Below are 26,240 nucleotides of genomic sequence, written 5' to 3'. Positions count from 1 at the left end.
AAAACATAAGAAGATCATGCAATGTAGAAGACATAAATGGATGGGTGACAAAACGGAAACTGGAGTGGAACGAACACATTCGTAGAATGACAGAGGATAGGATAATACGAAGAGAACGTGATGAGTCACCAAATTGACGCAAAAGTATTGGCAGACCAAGAAAAAATGGTGCGATAATTTAAACAATTTAGGAGGCTAATATTGAAGAAGAAACAGGCTTTAAAGCCTACATACAAGAAGGAAGAAGAAGAAGATTATTAAGTCTTAAGAGCATAGGTGCAAAATTTTGGACCAATGCTTTTAAATGCATTCATTTTTTCGAATTTTGAGAAAACTAATAAATATTTTTGAAAAATTTAAACGCAGATTAAAAGATTCTATTATTAGCGAGGGTCGAGAGTCACAGAATAAACAAAATGTTTCTTTTGAATGAGACATTTGAAGTTAAAAATCACACTAAATTTTCTTTTTATTTTTTCACTCTTGCAACTTAATAAAATAAACATTAGAGAAGTTTTCAGGGACTTTTGCCCTCGGTAATAATGTAATGTTTCATTCTGCGTTTAGAATTTTCAGCAATACTCATTAGTTTTCTCAGGATTCGAAAAAAAGAATAGGTATAAATATTTAAAATGCGTTGTTCCAAAATTTTGCGCCTATCCCCTTAAATAAACAACTAGACTGTTAATTAAATAAAAAAAGAGGTACTGTTAAATAATTTTTATTGAACACCAATTACAAATACAACCAAATAACCTAAAATTGCTTATTCGTTGCACATCCTTGTTTTCTTATTTTAGTTTTGATAAAATGGTATAAAACGAGAAGGCTACTTTTATAACCTAAAAATAAAATGCGTTTGTCAAATAGTTATTTTTCTACGGCCGTGCTAAAAGAGCCACTTTCACGCACACATTTCGTTTCCGAAAGTTGCACTTTCCCGCACGACGTGCGTGAAAGTAAATTTTCATTTACTTTCGTGCATAAAAAATATATTATATTACATACAATAAAATAATATTTAGATAATATTTACTAATTTATTTCAAATTTATCTTATTGTGTTCATGTTTTAATGAAATTTGCGCGATTATTTCATTCATAGGAGATTCTGACCAATAGAAAGTTACAGAAATAAAAATTAAACTGATTACTTTTTGATGATTTTAATTTCCAATCGTATAGTAAGATATTTGATCACGTGTTTAATTCTGTCCAATCATATTAAAATTATACTGAGAATTATCTACTGTAGAAAATTACCGATAGAATTTTTTTAAATAGATTGTTTCAGTTTAATGGCAACCAGTTTCCCAGTTTGACAACTGTCACATTTAAGAAAATATCCATAATATACGCATTAAAAAATAATTTTACGAATATCACACGACAGTAAGAATAAATAAGAAAATAATACTTCATTTTTAATCAAATTTGTTGTCATTGGGCAATAGCCACTCGAGCCTTGCGGGCTCTCGTGTCTATTGTCAGACAACAAATTTTCGGAAAACTGTCGCATTCTTTTCAATTTATTCTCACTCTCTTGTGATATTATACCTGATTATTGTTTGATGATTTTAACTTCCAATCGTATAGTAAGATATCTGATCATGTGTTTAATTCTGTCCAATCAGATTAAAATTATACTGAGAAATATCTACTGTAGAAAATTACCGATAGAATTTTTTTAAGTAGATTGTTTCTGTTTAATGGCAACCAGTTTCCTAGTTTTGACAACTGTCACATTTAAGAAAATATCCATAATATATGTATTAAAAAATAATCTTACGAAGATCACACGAGAGTAAGAATAAATAAGAAAATAATGCTTCATTTTTACTCAAATTTGTTGTCATTGGGCAATAGAGGAAAGGCACCAAATTTGAGACAGGCGCTTAATTTGAGACACCGTCGTATATTTGTGTACTATGGGTTGACATCTAGTGAAAATATTGAAAACTGATCATTCTGTAAAGTTAGTAGTAGATCTGCTTTTAGTTGGCTCTTAGAAGTGACCGTTGTTGTTTTGTCGACGTTAATTTGATTTATACCATACACAAAGTTTTTCAGAATTTATAAAAACTTACAATACAATCATACAGATGATTACATTTACTCCAGTAATTTTTTTTGGTAGTTTAATGTTAGTTAATAAATTTTATGCAAATTAAAGGGTAATTGTTTGGCATACATAACCAACAAAAATCCGTTTTATTTTTTGACGGAAAAATCCTAATTTGAAACACCTGTAGGTTCCAAATTTGAGAGTGTCTCAAATTAGAACACCGTGCAAAATTTTTATTTTTATGTATTTTTTTGTTTGTAGATGCCGCCAAAAAATAAAAAATGGAATGCAAATGATATGATACGGGCTGTAAATACAGTAAGAAATAGAGATATGGGCTATTTGAAGGCCTCAAAAGTTTTTGGAGTACCAAAAGGTACCTTAGAACGATATGTGAAATCAGACAAGATTCCAGAAGAACTAGTCGGGATATCCATTGGCCGCCGACTTGAGTATGCCCTAACTATGGAGCAACGTTATTTTGGGCTAAGAGCGCGTGATATAAAACGACTGGCATTTCAACTTGCAATACAAAACTAATACCACATCCATTTAGCGTTGTCAAAAAATCAGCCGGAAAGAAATGGTTGAGACTCTTTCTGAAAAGGCATCCGACGCTTTCAATGCGTACTCCTCAGGGAATGTCATCTGCTCGAGTAAAATCGTTTACTCATGAAAATGTATCCAAGTTCTTTGACCTGTATGAACCAGAATATCTTAAGCTTACTAACCCTGCACAAATTATATTCAATGTAGACGAAACAGGTATTACAATTGTTCAGCACAAACATCTGTTTCAGCAGAAAGAAGCAAGCTGATTACTGTTATTACATGTATGAATGCTGCAGGAGTTTTCGTACAACCATTTTTAATCTTCCCTAGAAAAAATATGAAAACAGAGTTGATGCTAGGAGCTCCCACTGGAGCAGTCGCAGAATGCCATGTGTCAGGTTGGGTACAGGCCGATATTTTCACTAGATGGCTACAACACTTCATAAAATTCACTAAACTTTTAGCTGCAGACCCTGTTCTTCTGGTCCTTATGGCCACTATTCTCATACGAGAAACGTTGCTCTAATATGCTCTAATGGCCAAACAGAAACATGTGACGACTATTTGCCTCCCACCACATTCTACACATAAAATGCACCGTTGGATGTTGCTTTTATGGCACCGCTGAAAACTTACTACGCACAAGAAATAGAAAACTGGCTTAGAGAAAATCAGTTGAGTGTTGTGTCGGCTTATACCATTACCAGTATTTTTTGTAAAGCATATAACAAAGCTGCGACGATGGAAATATCTTGCAATGGTTTCCGAAAAACGGGACTAGTCCCTATTTGTCGCCATACTTTTAGGGACTTTGAATTTGGAATTAAAAAGCACTTGGAAACACAAAACGAAAGTGACGAAATATAAGCTCAAAAAAAATAATTCAACAAAAAGTGTTAGATCAGAAAAAACAGCAACGTCCGAAGAAGAAATAGCAGTACACGAAGATGTAGGTCAACCTTCTACATCAAAAGGCAAAACATCAAGAAGAAAACGGAAAGTTTCTTCGCGTTCAAGTTCAGATAGCAGCGAAGTTTCCATTAGCTGATTTATCGTCCGACGAACGTGGAGAAAACGAAGCGGAATATCTATTTTCCACCGGAAAATTTTCCGACGATAAATATGGAGAACGATGGGCAATGTGGCAGGTGGGCACATGAAGACTGTGGAGAAATAAAGTCGAGCATGTTCATTTGCCTTTTCTGCGAAGGAAAGGGCTTTTTTGAATAGTATCTCAAATTGGGGTACCTGTCTCAAATTTGGATACCTGGCTATCTCAAATTAGGCGACCTTTTATTTTTAATATTAAATGTCGCAAAAAAATTAAATGTATTTTTTTGCAAAAATATATGTCTTATTCGCTTTATTTATTTTTTGTTGTGTTGTAGAAACATTAAATTTAAGTTTTTGGAATAAATGTTTTAAAAACTTTAGAATATTCTGTTTTATATTTGTTTTTTCAAAAAAGTGTCTCAAATTTGGTGCCTTTCCTCTAGCCACTCGAGCCCTGCGGGCTCTCGTGTCTATTGCCAGACAACAAATTTTCGAAAAACTGTCGCAATATTTTCAATTTATTCTCACCCTCTTGTGATATTATACCCGATTATTTTTTACTGATTTTAATTTCCAATCTAATTCTTTAATTCTTTCCAATCAGATTATTATTAAATTGGCAATAATCTATTTACATTGTTATACTGATAATATTTTTAAGGATTTTGTTTCTGTTTAGGTACAACGAGTTTTTTAGTTTTGGAAACTGTCACATTTAAGAAAATTAAAATAAACTTTTAGCTCTGTATCTAATGTAAAATTTTGACGAGGCCGATACAAATCGGCAATTTTAAGCGCTCGAGTGTAATTCGCTTTGATTAATTCATGAATAAAACTGTATCTATGAATAATTTTAAGTAATACCAAAAAATTCAATGAAGACAAATCTGGTAAACGTTCAGGATATTCAGCATTTTCCTTTATTCTGATATATTTTTAAAATGCCTCGTTTAACTGTTGTCTTATAGAAACAACGAAATTCCGAAGATTGTCTAACTCAATTATGGCTGATAGAGAGGGAGGATCCCGCTGTATCTTCTTGGACTACTTACCTTAACATAAGAATACATGTGCATATCATAGAGATTATAAGCGTTAAACTGTGGTATTCTTTGAGAATTTTGTAACAGAAATGCAAAATCTTTTTTTAATTCTTTATCTTCCAACATTCTCCAATTGCTATGAAATATAGCATCTGGTAGAAGACTAGCCTAAAAACAAGATTCAGTTTTTGGTATTTTCGTCTAAAATAAGTAAATAATTGGTACAAAATGAACATGCATATTTTTCCTTCTGGTTATAAATTGGTGTTCAATAGCGTGATACATGCATGTTTCTGTCTCTCCGTGTCATCAGCCACCCAAGTAGAATACGAATCCATAACCAGAAAGAAACCAATATGTCCTAGAAATTCACAATTTCAGTAAATCTACAGCTACAAGAGCTCCATTTACTCTGATGTCTGTGCAACAGGCCGTCTCGAAAAAGACAGTTCCTATATCTCTTGTACCGCACAAAATGGTGCATTATGGCTTCGTAAAGAGCGCTGCCTACGCTATGTTGTAAAATCCCAAATAAATAATTATTTAAATAATTGGTAAAACAGCACACATCGTGTTCCTTCTGGTTATGAATTGGTATTCAATAGGGTGATACATGAATGTTTCTGTCTCTCGGCGTCATCAGCCACCAGAGTAGAATACGAATCCATACCCAGAAGGGAAATAATGTGTCCCGTAAATTTACAATTTCAGTGAAATATAGTGGGCGATCCTATTGATTTCCTGTTAGAGCCACCTCAAATTTTACTTTTTGTTTAATAATGGTATGTAAGTTTTTTCTGTATACGGTCCACAGTTGCCTTTGAAACTTTAGAAATGAATGCTATGCTTTTTTTGGGGTGATTTGTGTTGAATAATAAAGTTTTTATTTCTGCTATTTTCCTTCGTGTGTCACCTTTGGCTTTTCCCATAATGTTCTGGTACTGGTACCACTAGTGTAACGAACGTGCAATGTTTAGGAAATTCACAAAAAATAATCTAGGACTGTCAGAATACAAGATTACAAAATAATAGATATTCATACGAGTTGCAAGCTAGGCTGGGAATCCCTGACATACAATGGCATCTGGGTCACGCATTGGCACGCACACGTGTTGTCACGATTGCCAGGCTATTTATTGCACTTTCATCAATTGTAAAAAGATAGTTAAATGGAAACAAACGCATTAAAATATTATACAACTCAATTATATACCCTTTCCTTAAACATTGAATTTTATTAGGTGGCTCTAATAATTTGATCACCCACTGTATACAAGAGCGCCATCTAGTCTGATATAGCAACAGGCGGTCTCGAAAAAGACGTTTCCAATATCTCTTTGTACCAATATCTTTTGTTATTATTTGTTCATTAGAATTGTTTATTAGAATTGTTTACAGTTTGTAGTTTTCATAATTAGTAGTAGATTAGGGCTATTGTTAATTAGTCAAATAGAAAAAGTTCTTAAAGTAATAATATTGTAATAAACTACTGTAATCCCATCAGGAAACGACCTGGATTAGTCACAAGAGGCCAGGCCTGGGCGCGAATTTACAAAACCTATACCATTTCAGTCATGGCAGCGACTGAATTCGAATAGGGTTTGTATGCAGAATATTAGTTACATATCCTATACCATTTCAGTCATGGCAGCGACTGAACTCGAGTAGATTTTGTATGCAGAATATTAGTTACACATCCTATTCCACTTCGGTCCAGAAATTAACTGTAATGGTGTAGGATTTGAAACCGAAATTTTTTATTATTATTGAGCAAATGTCTATACTGTTTCAGTCATGTAAGTAAAACTAATCAAATATTAGTGCATTTATTATTATATCATAAAATTTAGATATGTTTTGAAAATTAAAACTAATAATATATATTTCGATAATATTAAAAATTAAAAACAAATTAGTAATTACTAATGTACGAATATATGTATACAGTATGTCCCTGTAAGTTGGAACCATATGGAAAACAGGTCGATTTTTATTTTTAAATTATAATTTTTTGGCATATATTTCATAGGTACTAGTGACGTCGTCCATCTGAGCGTGATAACGTAATCGATGATTTTTTTTAAATAGGAATATGGGTCGTGTGGCACCTCATTTGACAGGGTGTTCAATTCTCTATTCAGTAATATAAACACAAATATCACTATTTATACAGGGTGGCCAAAAAACAATTTTTGAATTATATTAATTGACGAAAAAAGAAGAATGTATGCAATTTATTTCAATCAAAATACTTCCTATCGCTGTCAGAAAATAGAAAAAATGTTTATTTGGCAAATAAACACTGGTTTTTGGCTTAAATTAAATGTTCAAACTCCCAAGAGTTACGTGGGACCGTGGGAGGCTGTTTGTGATTTAATTTAAGCAAGACGGAATGTTTATTTGTGAAATAAATATTTTTTTTCTATTTATTCATAGCAGTAAAATGTATTTTGAGTTAAATAAATTACATACATTCTTCTTTTTGCGTCAATTAATTTAATTAAAAAATTATTTTTTTGGTCACCTTGTATACATAATGATATTATTGTTTATATTACTGAACAGAGAATTGTACACACTTTCAAATTAGTTGCCACACGATCCCTATTCCCATTTAACAAAATCAACTATTACGTTATCACGCTTAGATGGATGACGTCACTAGTATGAAATATATGCCAAAAAATTGTAATTTAAAAATAAAATCGACCTGTTTCGGGATTTTTTTCCCAAGTCGTCCATTTTAGATAAAATGAATTTATTCCGTTAGCCCTCTCTGTATAAAGATCCTTTACTCTTGACAGAAATTCATATTTTTTGACATCTCTCATATACTATTAATAAAACTTAATATCAGATGATTGCATCTTCGGTTTTAGACCATGCAGAACTTTTTATGAAGAATATCTTTTTTGCGTAAAATCGTTAATAAAAAATTTTTCCATATGGTTCCAACTTACAGGGACATACTGTATACATTCATACATTAGTACTTATTCATTTGTTTTTAATTTTTAATATTATCCAAATATATACTATTCATTTTAATTTTCAAAACATATCTAAATTTCATGATATAATAATAAATACACTTAGTAAATATTTGATTAGTTTTACGTACATGACTGAAACAGTATAGACATTTGCTCAATAATAATCAAAAATTTCGTCTGCAAATCCTACACCAATACAGTTAATTTCTGGACGGAAATAGTATAGGATATGTAACTAATATTCTGCATACAAACCCTATTCGAACTCAGTCGCTGCCATGACTGAAATGGTATAGGATATGTAACTAATATTATGCATACAAACCCTATTCGAATTCAGTCGCTACCATGACTGAGATGGTATAGGTTTTGTAAATTCGCGGCCTGGGCAGTGCGGTGCTATGAAGCGGTGAGGCAGCCGCATCAGGCGGGATCACAAGAGGGGCGGCATAATCAGTAAAATCAAAATACAAATAATTAAGCAATTCAATAATTAAAAATATATAGGTATAGGACCAAGTGTCAGCCGAAAATATTTAACCGATGAAGATACAGAACTTATTTTGACAAATTCGGAAAAATTAGTTCTTGATTTAAAAGGGCTCAGAGGACAAGGCTATGATAACGGGGTTAATATGAAAGGAATAAGAAAGGGTGTGCAAAACAGAATATTTGAAAAATATCCGAGGGCGTTTTACGTGACCTGTGCATGTCACCTTAGTCATAAATGACGCAGCGTCTTCTTCTACAGAAACAACAACCTTTTTTTGTATTATACAAGAACTGTACACTTTTTTTCTGGTTTTACAAAGCGTTGGGAAGTTCTGAAAAAACATGTTGCACAACTAACACTAAAACCGTTGGGTAGTACACCCGTGTTGAGCTGCCCCCCCCCCCACTTGCAAAAATTAAAAAACAAAGAGCCCTGATTTATGAGCTATTTATGAGCTCTCATATTCCGCAAACTAAAAATTTTGAGCTCGTTCCACTGAGCAGGAATTTAATACCCTAGTGGGGGGGGGGGCTGAGTCAGCCCCCCCACTACTTAAAAATAGGAATATTGAATCGGTTTTTGCGGCAGAATTACGAGCTATTTATGAGCTCTTGAAATTATATACTTTCGATTTTTGAGCTCATCCCCTTCACCCCCAAACAACCCTTTAATTGATTTAACTTAAGAGAAAGATGCTGAGAAAACTTAAAATATATCGTATTGCGGATATAATTCATATAGCTTATATACTCTAAGAATAAACTATTAAATCAAGAGCATTTCGATTATTGAGCTACAACCCCTTCGCAAGAAAACCACCCTATCTTCCCGGCTTAAGAGAAAGTTGTACTTAAAATGCATTAAACTAATTATTTGGCGACTACATATCATTTAATAATTTATAACCTTCCAAATTACGCGCATTTAGATCAGTAAATTGCAATTTATTTTGTATAGTGCAGTCACTGAAGGTAAAAATCAACGATTACCTTCAATTTCGGTGAACCTTCATCGATTTTCACGAAAATTGGTCAGTAGTTAGAGGATACGTCAAGAAACAAAGGTGACATGGTACCACCTTGCGCCTTTACCCTGAGGGTGGATACCGCCCCTTCTCGGGGGTGAAAATTATTTTATAAAAAATAAATGCACAAATCAATAAAAGAACAAATTAAAAGCAAAATTCATTATATAAAGTTAATAAAATAAGTCAATATTTTTTAAGTTATTAAAGATCAAAGATTTTAATTATTTGTGAAAAAAATGCATGTTTTGGAGAGGTTTTTTGTAAATCACTGAAAAATTTTAAGTTTTTACAAAAAAGTTAATAGCAGTTTAATTCGTATAGCTTATATTCTAAGAATAAACTCTTAAATCACGCGTCTTTCGATTATAGAGCTACAACCCCTTCGCAAGAAAACGACCCCATATTCCCGGCTTAAGAGAGAGTTGTTCTTAAAATAATTTAAATTAATTATTTGGCGACTACATATCGTTTAATAATTTATGAGCTTGCAAAATATACGCATCTCAATTATTGAATTGCCATTTTCTTTCTATAGTGCAGTCACTGAAGGTAAAAATCAACTATTACCTTCGATTTCTGTAAATCGCCATTTGTTTTCACGAATTGACAATACCAACTTGGGGTTTTAGCCTGAGGTATATGTCACCCCTTCTCGGGAGTGAAAATTACTTTATTAAAGATAACCCCACAAATCGAGAGAGGGACAAATTGTAAGCAAAATTTGTTATATAATGTGATTAAAATAAATCAATACTTTTTGAGTTATTAAAGATCAAATATTTTAATTGACTTTTAAAATGACTCAAAAACTGTAAGTTTTTACAAAAAAGTTTTCATCACTAAAATTGAAGCTAATAAAAAATATAATAAATTGCTTACTTGAAAAACCCTTTAATGTTAATTTAAAGTAAGTTATTGGTAATTAAATGTATATTTTTTTCCGCGACTGTTCAAATCTAAGGGTTCAAGCTTAAATAACGGGAAAGAGATGCATTTTATAACACTTAGGTACTAAATACTTGTCAAAGTACTTAGAAATACCTATGAAAAATAAGATCCAGAAAAAGTTGATAGTATCAAAATCCGCTCAGCAATTTTCGTGAAAATGAATGGAAATTTACCGAAATCGAAGGTCATAGTTGATTTTTACCTTCAGTGACTGCACTATAGAAAGAAAATGGCAATTCAATAATTGAGATGCGTATATTTTGCGAGCTCATAAATTATTAAACAATATATAGTCGACAAATAATAAATTTAAATTATTTTAAGTACAACCCTCTCTTAAGCCGGGAATATGGGATGGTTTTCTTGCGAAGGGGTTGTAGTTCAATAATCGAAAGGCGCGTGATTTTAGAGTTTATTTTTAGAATATAAGCTATACGAATTAAACTACTATATACTTTTTTGTAAAAACTTGCAGTTTTTTAGTGATTTACAAAAAACCTCTTCAAAACATGCATTTTTTTCACAAATAATTAAAATCTTTGATCTTTAATGACTTAAAAAGTATTTACTTATTTTATTAACATTATATAATAAATTTTGCTTTTAATTTGTTCTTTTATTGATTTGTGCAGTTATTTTTTATAAAATAATTTTCACCCCGAGAAGGGGCGGTATCCACCCTCAGGGTAAAGGCGCAAGGTGGTACCATGTCACCTTTGTTTCTTGACGTATTCTCTAACCACTGACCAATTTTCGTGAAAATCGATGAAGGTTTACCGAAATTGAAGGTAATCGTTTATTTTTACCTTCAGTGACTGCACTATACAAAATAAATTGCAATTTACTGATCTAAATGCGCGTAATTTGGAAGCTTATAAATTATTAAATGATATGTAGTCGCCAAATAATTAGTTTAACGCATTTTAAGTACAACTTTCTCTTAAGCCGGGAAGATAGGGTGGTTTTCTGGCGAAGGGGTTGTAGCTCAATAATCGAAATGCTCTTGATTTAATAGTTTATTCTTAGAGTATATAAGCTATAGGAATTATATTCGCAATGCGATATATTTTAAGTTTTCTCAGCATTTTTCTCTTAAGTTAAATCAATTAAAGGGTTGTTTGGGGGTGAAGGGGATGAGCTCAAAAATCGAAACTATATAATTTCAAGAGCTCATAAATAGCTCGTAATTCTGCCGCAAAAACCGATTCAATATTCCTATTTTTAAGTACCCCACTAGGGTATTAAATTCCTGCTCAGTGGAACGAGCTCAAAATTTTTAGTTTGCGGAATATGAGAGCTCATAAATAGCTCATAAATCAGGGCTATTTGTTTTTTAATTTTTGCAAGTGGGGGGGGGGGCAGCTCAACACGGGTGAGTACTACTAGATGGTTAAGTCGAATAGATGCATTGGAACCTCTAAGATTTCAATTTTGTGAAATATATAATGCCTTATTCGAAATAGTAGAAGACGTCAACAATTATTCAGAAACTACAGTCAAAGCACTAGGATTAGTAAAAAATATTAAACATTATGAATTTATATGCCGTGCAGTTCTTTCGCATGATATTTTATTTGATATAAATTCAGTCTCGAAGGCGTTGCAACATGTAACTATAAATTTGTCAGATTGTGTAAAAATGTCGTCAGAAACTATGGAAAAAATTAAAATTTACTGACAATTTGGCTATGACCAAATGAAAATTACTGATAATTTTTGTCTCTGTTACCTCGAATTATTACATTATGTGCATGTTGTACTAAACTGTTGTCATTGTAGATACGGGTACGTGTAAGTAGGGAAACCTGTTTGTATCTGTTATTAATAAATAAATAAATAATGAAATTGCAGAACATCTTGTAAATATAAGTTCCGAATTTCCTGCTGAAAATGAATATTGAGGCAAAAGGAAAATGCGTCAATTTGATCTGTGGATCAGCTCTCAACAGAGGAAGATCAATTATTTAAAGTAAATTTTTTCATCTACAGTGCGTCCATAAAGTAACGCATAAATTCGTTATTTCGTAAACCGGCGACTTTAAGGAAAAATCCCAAAACAGGTCGATTTTTATTTTTAAATTACAATTTTTTGGCATATATATCATACTAGTGACGTCATCCTTCTAGGCGTGATGACGTAATCGATGATTTTTTTTAATGGGAACAGGGGTCATGTGATAGCTCATTTGAAAGGATATTCAATTCTCTATCGAACAATATAAACATTGACATAATTATTTACACAGGGTGTTCAAAAAACATTTTTTTAATTAAAATAAGTGAGAAAAAAAGAAGAATGTATGTACTTTATTTTAATTCAAAATGCATTTTACTACTGTCAGTAAAGAGAAAAAATTTTTATTTGACAAATAAACATTGATTTTCGTTTAAACGAAATGTTCAAACTGCCAAGAGACAGGTGGGTGGCAGCTTTAACATTGAATTTAAGCGAAAAACAATATTCATTTGTCAAATAAACATTTTTTTCCTGTTTTCTGACAACAGTAAAACGTATTTTGAATTAAATAAATTACATACATTCTTCTTTTTGTCTCAATTATTTTAATTAAAAAAATGTTTTTTTGAGAACCTTGTATAAATAAATATGTTAATGTTTATATTAGTGAATAGAGAATTGAATACCCTTTCAAATGAGCTAGCACATGACCCCTATTCTCATTAAAAAAACATCGATTACGTCATCATGCCCAGATGGATGACGTCACTAGTATGATATATATGCCAAAAAATCAGAATTTAAAAATAAAAATCGACCTGTTTCGGGATTTTTCCTTAATATCGCCGGTTTACGAAATAATGAATTTATGCGTTACTTTATGGACGCACTGTATATTTTAGACATTGCCTTTAATTCTTTGATTGATCGATTTTTGCTTTTAGAAACTCTAAGTTTTAAAATTTTTATTTAATATTTTTAAATTGAGGGAAATATAAGAAAAGGGAAAAGGGAAAGATGATAAAATACTAGAAAATCTTCATTCAATAGAATTTTCATAGAAAAAGAATTAGATATAGAGGCAAATGATTTTCTAGAAGAATTATTGCATGCTTTATCCCAAAAATGATACCATACTCCATGAAACCTTTAGAGGTTTTGAACTATTTGTGCCAAAATAACCTAATTTCTTTATACCCAAATATAGTTGTATCACTAAGGGCCGGTATTATCTGTCCCGATTAAACCCCGGTTAGAGGAATTTTGTCATGCGAGGTGCAGAAAGTACCGGCCCTAAGAATTTTATTAACACTCTCTGTCTCGATAACTTGGGGAAAGAAGTTTTTCAAAACAAAAAATGATTAAAAACTATTTACGAAGCTATTTAAGACAAACAAAACTAAAAAAATTAGCACTTATTTCAATAGAGTCCTCACTAACTGCTACTTTAGACTACACCAATCTGATTGACGAGGTTGCCAAAATTAAAATCACAAGGATAAAATTGCAATTTTCATAAATGTTATTTAATGTTAATACATATTTCATTTAATTTTAAGTATTAGACCTGGATCCCGCGTAAGAAAGAAAAGTTGATTAATAGCAAGCTGAAAATTTGTTAATAGCTTAACGGTGTCTAGTCGGACAAACTTTGATGCACGGGAACACTGGAACAGGGGAAGTTTTAACTGTGGAGCATGATAAACGTGTCGTCCTGACAAGTTTATGATTGTGAAAAATAGCAAGTTGTTTTTAAGTTTATTCGATAGCCAACGTTATGTAATATATGAGGAAATGTTTGTCCGACAAAAATGTTGGGCATTTTAACGAGTCCGACATGTAGAACATGTCACATCACAGGAATTATGTTGGTGATGAACAGCAGTCTGATTTTTGCATGAGAGTATAATGAAAGGTTAAAAAAGTAATTGGAAGTTCTGTCCGACAAAATTAATGGGAAGTTTTCGTAGTCGGACATTCTAAACAGGTAAGATATAGACAAAAATGCTGGTGATAAATAGCTTTCCGACAAAGACGAAATTTAATTAAGTAAATTATTCCTTACCATGAATGACTGTTGTCGGAAAAAAATAAGGGGTAGATTTTGTAGTCGGACAATTTAAAAAAATAATTTTTGAAATTTCAATAAGGGGTGATTATTCTATGTCAAAAGTACCTGCAATCAATTACAATCGATATCTTTCGATTTATCTCAACATCATTTAGATACATCACTGTAATACATATATAGTAGATCAGGCAAATTATATTATGGATTGAGTGGTCTAGCTATCTTTGTCTGCCACATGCGCGGGATCGCTTGGTTAAAAGAGATAGATAGACCACCTATCGACTTTTTGCACTGTATTCCCTGTCTACCCTTATGTCTATGAATACATTTCCATTTAAGAAAAACTGTCACTTTTGACAATAATTCATAATAAATTGCAATCGTAACTTCAAATTTAAACTAATCGATTTATTTTGGCAGCAAATTATTTCTATCCATGTGACATATTAATTACATTATTATTTCATTTGTAGAAAGTTGAGAAAAATTACGTTATACAATTTTAGTAATAATTCATTTAGGTACCCTTTTCAATCAAGCAAAGCATTATAGCACGAAGAATGATTTTCAATATAATTTTCACAATTATCTGGCAACTGAACCTCTTTGAATTGATGACCAAGTATTTTACTAACTTTGTTCGAAAATAACTCAAAAATGTTCCGTTGAATGGTTTCACTTTTGATTTGGCGACTTAAAATTTAAACTGTTGACACTCAAAAATAGACACAAAAACACTCCATAGTTAATATAAATTTTAATTTCCAACACACGTGGCAAACAGAAACTCAGAGACCATGTATTTTCAAATACTACTTTGTATAGCACAAAGTGTCACACTGACAAATGCAGCCTTCTAATACATACCTCTAGGCATAATGTGTCATATTTACGTCTATTCTTATAAGCACCGAAGTTTTAGACTCTTCACATTTTTCAATGTCGTTTACAGAGTTAAGATTTGAGTATGGAAAAAAATGTATACAACGTTTTTGGTAGAAAATTTTCCGTACTTTCTGATGCGCCTAATTAGAAAACCCTAAGAGATTGCTTTCACATGTTCTTTGACATTTTTTATTGTCATTTTGAGAATATCTAGAACAAACTCCACCCAAAAAAATAATTGTTTTGCAATATATACATGCATTGATACTTACCTCACTGTTTTTGGAGTGTGCATGTACAAATATATATGCACATGCAATTATGTGTATATAAATAATAATATACAACTAAAATAGCTTTATCAATATGTGACTAAGTCATTCTGAAAAAATGTTTTTTATTTATTTCCTTCGATTTGCCCAAACTTTTTGTCCGACATATAACTTTTTGCGTTACAAAATATAATTTGTACATAAACAAATCAAAATTAGCTTGCTATTTATCACCAACATTTTTGTCTATATCTTACATGTTTAGAATGTCCGACTAGGAAAATTTCCCACTAATTTTGTCCGACAGAACTTCCAATTGCTTTTTTAACCTTTCATTAAACTCTCATGCAAAAATCAGACTGCTATTCATCACCAACATAGTTCCTGTGCTGTGACATGTTATACGTGTCGGACTCGTTAAAATGCCCAACCTTTTTGTCGGACAAACATTTTTTCTTATATTATATAACGTTGGCTATTAAATAAACTTAAAAACAACTTGCTATTTTTCACCATCATAAACTTGTCAGGACGACACGTTTATCATGCTCCACCGTTAAAACTTCCCCTGTTCCAGTGTTCCCGTGCATCAGTGTTTGTCCGACTAGATACCGTTAAGCTATTAACAAATTTTCAGCTTGCTATTAATCAACTTTTTTTTCTTACGCGGGATCCAGGTCTATATGTTTTGGTTTTAAAATAAAAATTTTCATTCATTTTGTGTATTTTCATTTAATAAAAATAAATACTAGTATTAAGTTTCAATAATATTTAGGGGGCGGCATTTCGAAGACTTGCATCATATTGAAAAGATGTACCGCACGGCTCTGGCCAGGTCTTTTGTATAGTGCTATAAATATAAATAAATAAATAAATAAATATAAATCAATAAATCTCTTTGTACCGTACATAATAAGAAAAAAAAAAGAAACAATGAAAGAAGAAGAAGGACTAAACGGCAAACTTTATGATGACGAAAGTGTATTTTCATAATAATCATGAAATAATATTTACATATTATGTTTACATCGGTACTCAACTTACTTGGTGGTAAAGGTATGTTCCAAAAAAACAATCTATGAATAGCTGCAGTGAAAATCCGTATAAATAAACAAAATTTATTCCTTGCTCAGCAACTGTACCTGCTAACTCCTAAAATTAGATAATGTAATTTGTATCACACAGTGTGTCTTACTATGGAGCAGAATCATGGACATTAAATCGCAATGCAATAAATCGACTTAACGCGTTTGAAATGTGGATATTTAGAAGAGTGTTATGGATTTCATGGGTAAATAGAGTCACGAATATAGAAGTGTTAAGGAGAATAGGCAGAGAGAGGGAAATTGAAAACGTAATAAAAGAAAGGAAATTGCAATATCTGGGACATGTGATAAGAGGCAAAAGATAGGTATATCATCTTAAGACTCATAATTCAAGGAAAAATAGAGGGTAGGAGAAACGTAGAAAGGAGACGCGTTTCCTGGTTGAAGAACCTGAGAGAGTGGTTTGGTTGCAGTTCAAGATAACTCTTCAGAGCAGCTGCCTCGAAGGTCAAAATACCCATGATGATTGCCAACCTTCGTCGCAAAGATGGTACTTAAAAAAATTTGTATTAAAAGAACATAATAGGCGGGGAAAATTAAAATAAATTTGAAAAAACAAATTCGCTGTAGATTTTGAGTCCGCGTGCTAGTCACGGAGGTAAATGAACGACTAAATTTTATCTCACAATAAAACACTGAAAACTTTTGATTTCTATACTTCCACAAAATTTATTATTTACAACTATGTGACTACAACTGTTTCGGCAGAGTGCCTTTCTCAAGTGATAAAATGTACAATGTGTTTGCCTTTTTAAGTCTCTAACTGAAGAGGTTGGGGAGTGGGGAGCTGTTTGTCTCGAGTTGGTCATTCAGAATTACATCTGTATTTTTCAGTTTATTAATTTTCATAGATTCTAAAAAAGATAGCTTAAGGCCTTTATTTTGGATATGCAGAATTTGAAAGTTTTTATTGAAAGAATGATTATGATCTAGAAGGTGAAGTGCGTATGTAGAAGTGTCTGTTTTTCTATTATTGAAAGCACTTTTGTGTTCTGCTATCCGTTTGTCAAAAGTTCTGCCAGTTTGACCGATGTACGTTTTCGGACAGTCACCACAAGTTAGTTTGTACACACCACTCTGTAGTTGCTTTCTCTTTCGGCTTTTATTGTTCTTAATATATTTGCTTAAGTTGTTGTTAGTTCTGAAAGCTGGTATTATTCCTTTCTTTTTTATGTATCTGGCTATTTTTGTTGTTATCTTGCGAGTATATGTAAGAGAGCAGAAGGTACTGGGTTCTTTCTGTGGTGGTGGATACACTAATTTCAGGGCTTTCTTATGGAGTTTTTGATTTAAAATTTTGTTAACTGTTTTTTCGTTATAGCCGTTGTTTACTGCTATTTGTTTAATGATGTTTAGTTCTATCTCGAAGTTATTTTTTGTCATGGGGAATTTCTGTCAGTCTATGTATCATGCTATGGTAGGCTGCTAATTTGTGTTGTGTAGGATGGGATGATGAATTGTGTATAGTTGTGTCAGTATGGGTAGGTTTATGATATACGGAGAACTCATGTTTGTTGTGTAGTCTGGTAATCGTTACATCTAGAAAGTTTATGGAGTTGTTCTGTTCTGTTTCTATTGTAAACTCAATATTAATATGAAGTGAATTAATGTATGATAGAAATTGGTCAAGTTGTCTGTTAGTTCCTGTAAAGCATACTAGTATATCATCCACGTATCTCCACCAATATAAGAACTGTTTAAATACGGGATGTTTAGAACTTGTTGTTTCAAGTAGGTTCATAAATATATCTGATAGTAATTTGCTTAGAAGATTACCCATAATAAGTCCTGCACTGTTGTTTGTGTATATTTGATTATTGAATTCAAAATAGTCTTGATTTATGCAAATTTCAAGGAGGTGTAAAATTTTAGATGCAATGATCGGATTTGTACTATTATGGTCTAAAAGATTTTTAACTAAAACGAAAGTTTCTGTAGGAGGAACACTAGGAAAAAGATTTTTTACGTCAAATGAAATTAGTCTGGAGTTGTTCTGGAGTACCAAAATATTGCAAAAGACTGCTGCAGACTTGAGTGTGACTTGTAACATATACAAATCCCTAAAGGATTTGAGTCTGAGAGACAACATTGATTTCTATAAAAAAAAAAGTTGTCTAAAAATGAAACCTATATTCTTAAAAAAACAGACGCTCTAAAATAAAAGCTTCCCCTGGCGAAGACAAAGAAGATGAATATACTGAACCCCACTTTAATGGCAAAGAAGACTTAAAGATTAATACATTCAATGTCCAATGTTGTAATTAACAGGCTTTATTCAGAATTGAAAGAAAGAACCGAAGTTTATTTCAGCCTTAATGAAGAATTTGGATTTTTAAACAACTTATCGTCAATTTCCAATGAAGAAATCAGTGAGAAAGCTTCTATTTGGGCTAAAATGTATCGAATCGACATAGACGGCGACTTTGGAGAAGAGTGTGTAGTTACAGTTCAAAGGCTTTGTTGAAAGTATATTTGATGAAGAAAGAGAACCTCATGATAACAAGATTACCAATTTACCAATGCTCCGAGGAATACACTTTTGGAGTATCTGAAACTCATTCGTGAAAAACAGTTAACAACATTATTTTCGACTATGGACACGGCTTTGCGCATTCTACTATGCATGATGACATCTAATGCATCTGGAGAAAGATCATTCAGCGTGTTAAAAATAATCAAAAACTACTTGAGGAACTCGACTTCTGACGAAGATTCTAGATTGTTCAGTTTGGCTAGTTTTGTTTCAAATGCTGAGCTTTTTTAAGCCTTAGTCTTTAACGATTTGATTAAAAATTTTGCAGCCAAAAAAGCTAGAGTGTTTAGAGTTTAGATATGAGATTTATTATGAGTATGGAGTGGAGTGAGTGTCAATGTTAATCACTAATCCAACTTTATCCAAATTAAGAACATGACATTGACATTTTTCAGTATAAGAGAATAATGTTAGAATTGACCGATCTCGAAGTTTATTTGTTGTATCCTTAATATTTTTATTTTTCAGTACCGTATCCTATTACTATTACAGTTCATATTATTTTGCTTGTTCTTTTACTTATAATGTCTTTTCAACTCGGCTTCTTTTAGTCTTTTGTTGTCACCTGTACTTTTCACCCGAAAGAAACAAATGATATTTAATTTTAATAATTAAATGCAATACTAAATAATATAATAATTTTAGCAATATTAATAATTTTTCAAATAACAGCTGTTTGGTAACTTTTTGAATTATATAGTTTTTATAAATATATAAATTGTTGGTAGAGCTGTTTTGGGGTTTTAGCCAAATTTGTAAACCAAGATTATTTAATTAGCGAATACATTTCAATCTATTTATGTACCGTATTCAAATAGAACATTAGTGGGATTTCTATGCATTTATGTTATGCTCTGTACGTTGTACCTACCAATTTTAAAAAGTAAAATTAAAACAAACGGTATGTGTTAATATGAAATGTGTTTTATGCTTTAATTACATAATCTTGAGGTTATCGGGGGCCGCCCGGGGTAATTTGGCCTAGGGCCGCAAGTACCCTAAATCCGGCACTGCATAAATCAAGACTATTTTGAATTCAATAATCAAATATACACAAACAACAATGCAGGACTTATTATGGGTAATCCTCTAAGCCCATTATTATCAGATATATTTATGAACCATAAACTTTCTAGATGTCACGATTACCAGACTACACAACAAACATGAGTTCTCCGTATATCATAAACCTACCCATACTGACACAACTATACACAATTCATCATCCCATCCTACACAACACAAATTAGCAGCCTACCATAGCATGATACATAGACTGACAGAAATTCCCATGACAAAAAATAACTTCGAGATAGAACTAAACATCATTAAACAAATAGCAGTAAACAACGGCTATAACGAACAAACAGTTAACAAAATTTTAAATCAAAAACTCCATAAGAAAGCCCTGAAATTAGTGTATCCACCACCACAGAAAGAACCCAGTACCTTCTGCTCTCTCACATATACTGGCAAGATAACAACAAAAATAGCCAGATACATAAAAAAGAAAGGAATAATACCAGCTTTCAGAACTAACAACAACTTAAGCAAATATATTAAGAACAATAAAAGCCGAAAGAGAAAGCAACTACAGAGTGGTGTGTACAAACTAACTTGTGGTGACTGTCCGAAAACGTACATCGGTCAAACTGGCAGAACTTTTGACAAACGGATAGCAGAACACAAAAGGGCTTTCAACAATAGAAAAACAGACACTTCTACATACGTACTTCACCTTCTAGATCATAATCATTCTTTCAATGAAGAGTTTCAAATTCTGCATATCCAAAATAAAGGCCTTAAACTATCTTTTTTAGAATCTATGGAAATTAATAAACTGAAAAATACAGATTTAATTCTGAATGACCAACTCAAGACAAACAGCTACCCACTCCTCAACCACTTCAGTTAGAGACTTAAAAAGGCAAACACATTGTAAATTATATCACTTGAGAAAGGCACTTTGCCGAAACAGCTGTAGTCACATAGTTGTAAATAATAAATTTTGTGGAAGTATAGAAAACAAAAGTTTTCAGTGTTTTATTGTGAGACTAAGTATATTTATTTACAAAAAAATACTAACCAAATTCGCAATCCCAAGGGCGCCAAGACATAGACCAAATATACTTACAAATAACTGATACAACTCCAGAGGGTTCATTGCAATATTGAATTGTTTTGTGAATCTAAAAAATGTAAATATAAATTAGCAGTTATAGCCCGAACAAGGAACACAAAACTTTACGAAAATCACCAAAAAGATTAAGAAAGGATGAAAATTTGAGAATAGGTAGTTGAAATTGTCTATTATTATAGGAAAAAGTTCACAATTCTGTATCCGCTCCATTTTACAAAAATGTAATCCCCCTCCATTTTACAAAAATGAAGGGGAATTCCCCCTTCTCGGGGGTGAAAATATACATTCAAAATAAGCCGGAATTGCATGCATGAAGTCTCCCGATCCACTTGAAGTCGAGTTCTAGCTAATGAGAAGTAGGTTCTTCGTCAAATTTTAAATCGAATATTTCAACGTGAGATAACCGAATAACGGTTTACTTTTGAGGAAAACTTACTACAACTTTTTTTAAAAACTTCTAACATTAAACGTAAGTGAGTAACGCTCAAGATGTTTTTAGTCGCTTTTATTTTTTGGTAAAAAAATCTTGAAAATCACCCCCTGATTATCATCCCAAATAAAATTAATCGTTACCACCTCACGAGTTACTTTGTACCAATTTTTGTCTATCAGGAAAACAAAAAATCCAAAATATTCAGAAAAGCAAAACGTACATTTTATTACTCTTTGAGATTTTTGGTATTACTAAAAATTTTTAAGTTAATTTGAAAAAAAACCGAATTTTTTTCAAAATTAGGTTTTTTTATTTTAAAACAAATTTTTTCAAAAACGAACACTTTGAACCAATGAAACTTACAGATTATATTATAAAGAATACACAAGCAAAGTAACTTGTGAAGCGGTAACTATCAATTTTATTTGGGATGCCAGTTGGGGGTAATTTTCGTGATTTTTTTAACAAAATAAAAAAGCGACCAACTATATTTGGGTGTAACTCACCCAATTGGGTGTAATTATAGAAGTTGAAAAAAAACCTTTTTTTAAACACTTTAAAAAGTTATAATGAATTTTCCCCGGAAAGTGCTCCGACGATTAAGAACCTACTTTTAAATAACTACAATTCTGTTTCTCCCGGGTCTACAGACTGAGTGCATACACATTTTTTTTTTAAATTTTTTATAAGCTATATTTTGGTTAGGAATATTTTTTTTATAAAATACTTACTTTTTGAGTTATTTGCGAAAAACCGTCCAAAAACATGTTTTTCCTTGTTAAAAATGAACATATTCACTCGCAAATAACTCGACAAGTATTGACTTAGTGAGAAAACTCTATAAAACAAAAGCTGCTTAGAATTAGTGATTTTATCTAATTCCGGACTTATTTTGAATGTATATTTTTCACCCCCGAGAAGGGGGTATTCGCTTCCATTTTTGTAAAATAGAGGGGATGTATAATTGTAAACTTTTTGTTATATAATAAATTAAGAATAGACAATTTCAACTAGCTATTCCCAAATTTTCATCCTTTATTTCTTTTGGGTCAGATTGTTTTTGATCGGGCTATTTATTATACGAGTTGAAATAGTTGAAACATAAATATTTAAATCAATTACCAGAGAACGGCAGTTCTCGCCAGTTGCGCACACCTGCACCCCCTACACGCGACACTATATATACACGAAATTTTCGATTTTCTAAGGGCCGGTGGTTCGAACGCTAATCAACAATCTTCTTCTTCTTAAGGTGCCGAGAGCGCTTGTCGATCGTTGGCTCTCATGTTGCGCAGCATATTAACAATCATTGTCTTATTTACAGCCGCACGAAATAGTTCAGTGCTAGTTTTCCCAAACCATTGGCGTAGGTTTTTAAGCCAAGAAGTTGTACGGCGGCCCACACTTCTTTTTCCCATTATTTTACCTTGCATGACAAGGTGAAGTATGTCATATTTTTCTGGGTGACGAATTATATGACCAAAGTATTCCAATTTGCGCCTTTTAACCGTGTTCACTACTTCGCAACTTTTATTCAAACGTTGCAAAACCCTTTCGTTTGTGACTCTTTCTACCCAACTGATCTTCAGAATACGGCGGTAGACCCACATTTCAAATGCTTCTAGGTTTTTTAAAAGCGATTCTGTCAGTGTCCATGCTTCAACCCTGTAAAGTAGTACTGGGAATATATAACATCTGACCATTCTTATGCGAAGTTCCAAATTTAGATCATGACTGCACAGGATTTTCTTAAATTTCATAAAACTTGTTCTTGCTTTGGCAATTCTACTTTTTATTTCTATACTAGGGTTCCAGCTTTCATTAATATGAGTACCCAGATATACAAGATTACTTACTCGTTCAATTGAGTCATTACCGATTGTTACGTTATAGTTATTATTATTTACGGCTGCCTGTTTACTAATAACCATAAACTTTGTTTTTCTTGCGTTGAGTTTGAGTCCATATATCGCGCAGAATGCCACCATTCGATTAAATAACGCTTGAAGATGTTCAATGGATCCAGTCAGCAACAAGGTGTCATCTGCGTATCTGATATTGTTCATAAGCATACCATTAATGAGTATTCCCTCTTTTGCGTTTTCCAAGACTTCATTTAAGATTGTTTCAGCGTAAAGATTAAACAACATTGGTGACAATATACAGCCTTGTCGAACTCCGCGCTTGATTTTTACTTCTTCAGAGCACTGATTCGCAACCCTAATACATGCAGCCTGGCTCCAATACAAATTTGCGATTATTCTAATGTCCCTACCGTCCAGACCGGTAGTTTTGAGAATATGTAGCATTTTTTCATGGCGAACTTTATCAAAGGCCTTTTCAAAATCAATCGCGCACATGAAAACGTCATGATTTACATCTCTGCATCTTTGAATTAAAACTTGGGTTGCGAATAGTGCATCACGCGTTCCAAGGCCACAGCGAAAACCGAATTGAGTACTTGAGATTCTTTCCTCAATTTTTCTATATGTTCTTTGATGAACGATTCTAAGAAACGTTTTCATTACATGACTCATTAGGCTGATGGTGCCATAGTCGCTGCATTTTGTGGCTCTGTGTTTTTTTGGTAGTACAACAAATGAGGATTTAAGCCAATCTTTAGGAATTTTTCCGCTTTCATAGATTAAGTTGAACAATTTCGTTTCTTAATGCCCTCGACACCTAAAAGCTTTAGTGTTTCTACGTAAATCCCATCTGGTCCGATCGCCTTCCCGTTTTTTGCGTTCTTTATAGCGTATTGCACTTCTTCCTTAGTTATTGGAGGACCGCTTATGTCATTTAGCGTTTCTAGTTCGCTTCTTTTATCATCGAAAAATTCCTTTATATATTCTGTCCATCGTATTAGTTGACCTTCGATATCGATTATAATTTTTCCGTTTTTATCTTCGAGTAGTGGAGGATTACATTTTTTATTCAGTCCTGCAACTTCTTTCAGTTTTTTGTGCATATTGAATGCGTCATAGATACGCTCGTAGTTCTCAATTTCTTTACATTGTGGTTTATGCCACTCTGATTTATCTGATCTTATTTTTCTTCGAATCATACTGTTTAGCTTTTTGTATTCTGTCAGATTAGCATTCTTATATTTTCTTCTTGCATCCATTAAATTCAATATCTCTTCTGTTATCCACTGTTGCTTATTCCTACGCTGATTTTCCATTAGATGGTCTTCTTGGACTTTTTCCAATGTTTCTTTGCATGACTCCCATAATTGTTCTTCTGAATTTTTATTTCCCAATTTCTGAAATTGATCTTCTAATTTATCGGTTACTATTTCTTTCACTTCCGCATTTGAAAGTTTATCTTTGCTGATCCTAGGAGATATTTTGGGTTTTTTATTCTTTTTAAATTTAAGTAATACTTTAGCTGCTAGTAAGTTGTGCTTGGAGGGTACATCCGCTCCTGGATATGTTTTGGAGGACAAGATAGCATTTCTATATCTTTTGGATATACAGATATAATCAATTTGATTTCTTACTATTCTTCCATAAGTGTCCATAGGAGATTTCCAGGTGTAAAGTCGTCGCTTAGGCAAGTCAAAGAAAGTGTTGGATATTACTAATTGTTTTTCTACACAAAATCTAATCATTCTATCTCCACGGTCGTTTCTCGTTCCTAAACCAAACTTGCCAACGACATCTTCTTCACTACCTCTTCCAATCTTGGCATTGAAATCCCCCAATACAATGTTTATATCTTGGCTTCCTGTGAGTGATAATAAATAGTCTAGATCTGAATAAAAGCTTTCGACAACTTCATCGTCATATTGTTGTGTAGGTGCATATACCTGAATGATGTTTAAGTCTGTACGATTTGTTTTTATTTGTAACATTATTAACCTATCTGAGTATAGCACGATATTTTTTACTGATTTTGCGACATTTTGTTCTAAAATAAATGCCACACCATTTCTATGTTGCGGACCTTCTTCACCAGAGTAGTAAATTTCATAATTATCTATCGTTATATGGCCAGAACCCGGCCACCTCATCTCGCTTATACCAAAGATATTTATATTTAACCTTCGCATTTCCTTGATCGTATTGTGAATCTTTCCAGATTCAAACATACTTGTAATATTCCAAGTCGCTATTAAACATTCCTTATCTATTACCAAATTTGATGAATTACAGGGAATTCGCTTGCTGACGAATGGGGAAACCCTGCTGTTTCCCACGCCGAATCTTGGATTCCGAGTCCCATGATTAGTAAATATATTTACATTATTAACATCTGTCATCATGAGTTACTAGGGAAGTTATAATCAGGTAGTTTCCCGTTGCTTTCCTGATTCCACTGCCGTTGACTGAATTTTCAGCTCATCCGCCTTTGGGGCCGATTTCTCAACCCCAGGACAATAGAGTGCCCTTCCGTACCTCCTGGTAACGGTTGATTGCTTATAACGGCGCACATTCGGTTTTTATTTAGGTTTAGGTTCGCAGTATCGCAGCCGGTTAAATCATTATTTGATTGTCGCCTGCGACTTTATGGCACCGCACCTGTTAGGAATTGTATTCCTTAGGCGCGAGCCACTAATGACACAGCTGCTGTCCTGTGTCATGTCCTCAGTTGATCCGCCGGTACTTATTTGGCGAAGCCTTATTCGTACCTGTCCTGTATATCTACAGGAACGTTCCCTATCAGCCAT

At 32.7% G+C, this 26,240-nt stretch overlaps 1 protein-coding gene across 1 annotated transcript; it reads right to left on the bottom strand.

Annotated features, from left to right (window-relative positions):
- Positions 1-791: 791 nt before the first annotated feature.
- On the bottom strand, positions 792-26,240 carry LOC114338861 (odorant receptor 2a-like). The gene is made up of 4 exons (XM_050649500.1): positions 26,202-26,240; positions 16,404-16,511; positions 4,723-4,881; positions 792-842 (listed from the first exon to the last, which is right to left on the bottom strand). The coding sequence occupies exons 1-4, from the start codon at positions 26,238-26,240 to the stop codon at positions 792-794; spliced, it is 357 nt and encodes a 118-aa protein (XP_050505457.1).

Source organism: Diabrotica virgifera, chromosome 4, assembly GCF_917563875.1.
Source record: "Diabrotica virgifera virgifera chromosome 4, PGI_DIABVI_V3a".
Taxonomy (NCBI): domain Eukaryota; kingdom Metazoa; phylum Arthropoda; class Insecta; order Coleoptera; family Chrysomelidae; genus Diabrotica; species Diabrotica virgifera.
The sequence above is the reverse complement of the archived record's forward strand: the minus strand, read 5'-3'. Positions and strand labels throughout refer to the sequence as shown.

Bases quoted from the DNA above. Each gene is read 5' to 3' on its own strand.
- LOC114338861 (XM_050649500.1), bottom strand. From the start codon at position 26,240: ATGGCTGATAGGGAACGTTCCTGTAGATATACAGGACAG. The intron at 16,512-26,201 runs GTACGAATAAGG...ATCTAATTTTAG, and splicing joins CCTGTAGATATACAGGACAG to GAGTTAGCAGGTACAGTTGC. The intron at 843-4,722 runs GTAAGTAGTCCA...TTTTATTTTTAG, and splicing joins ACATGTATTCTTATGTTAAG to GTTATAAAAGTAGCCTTCTC.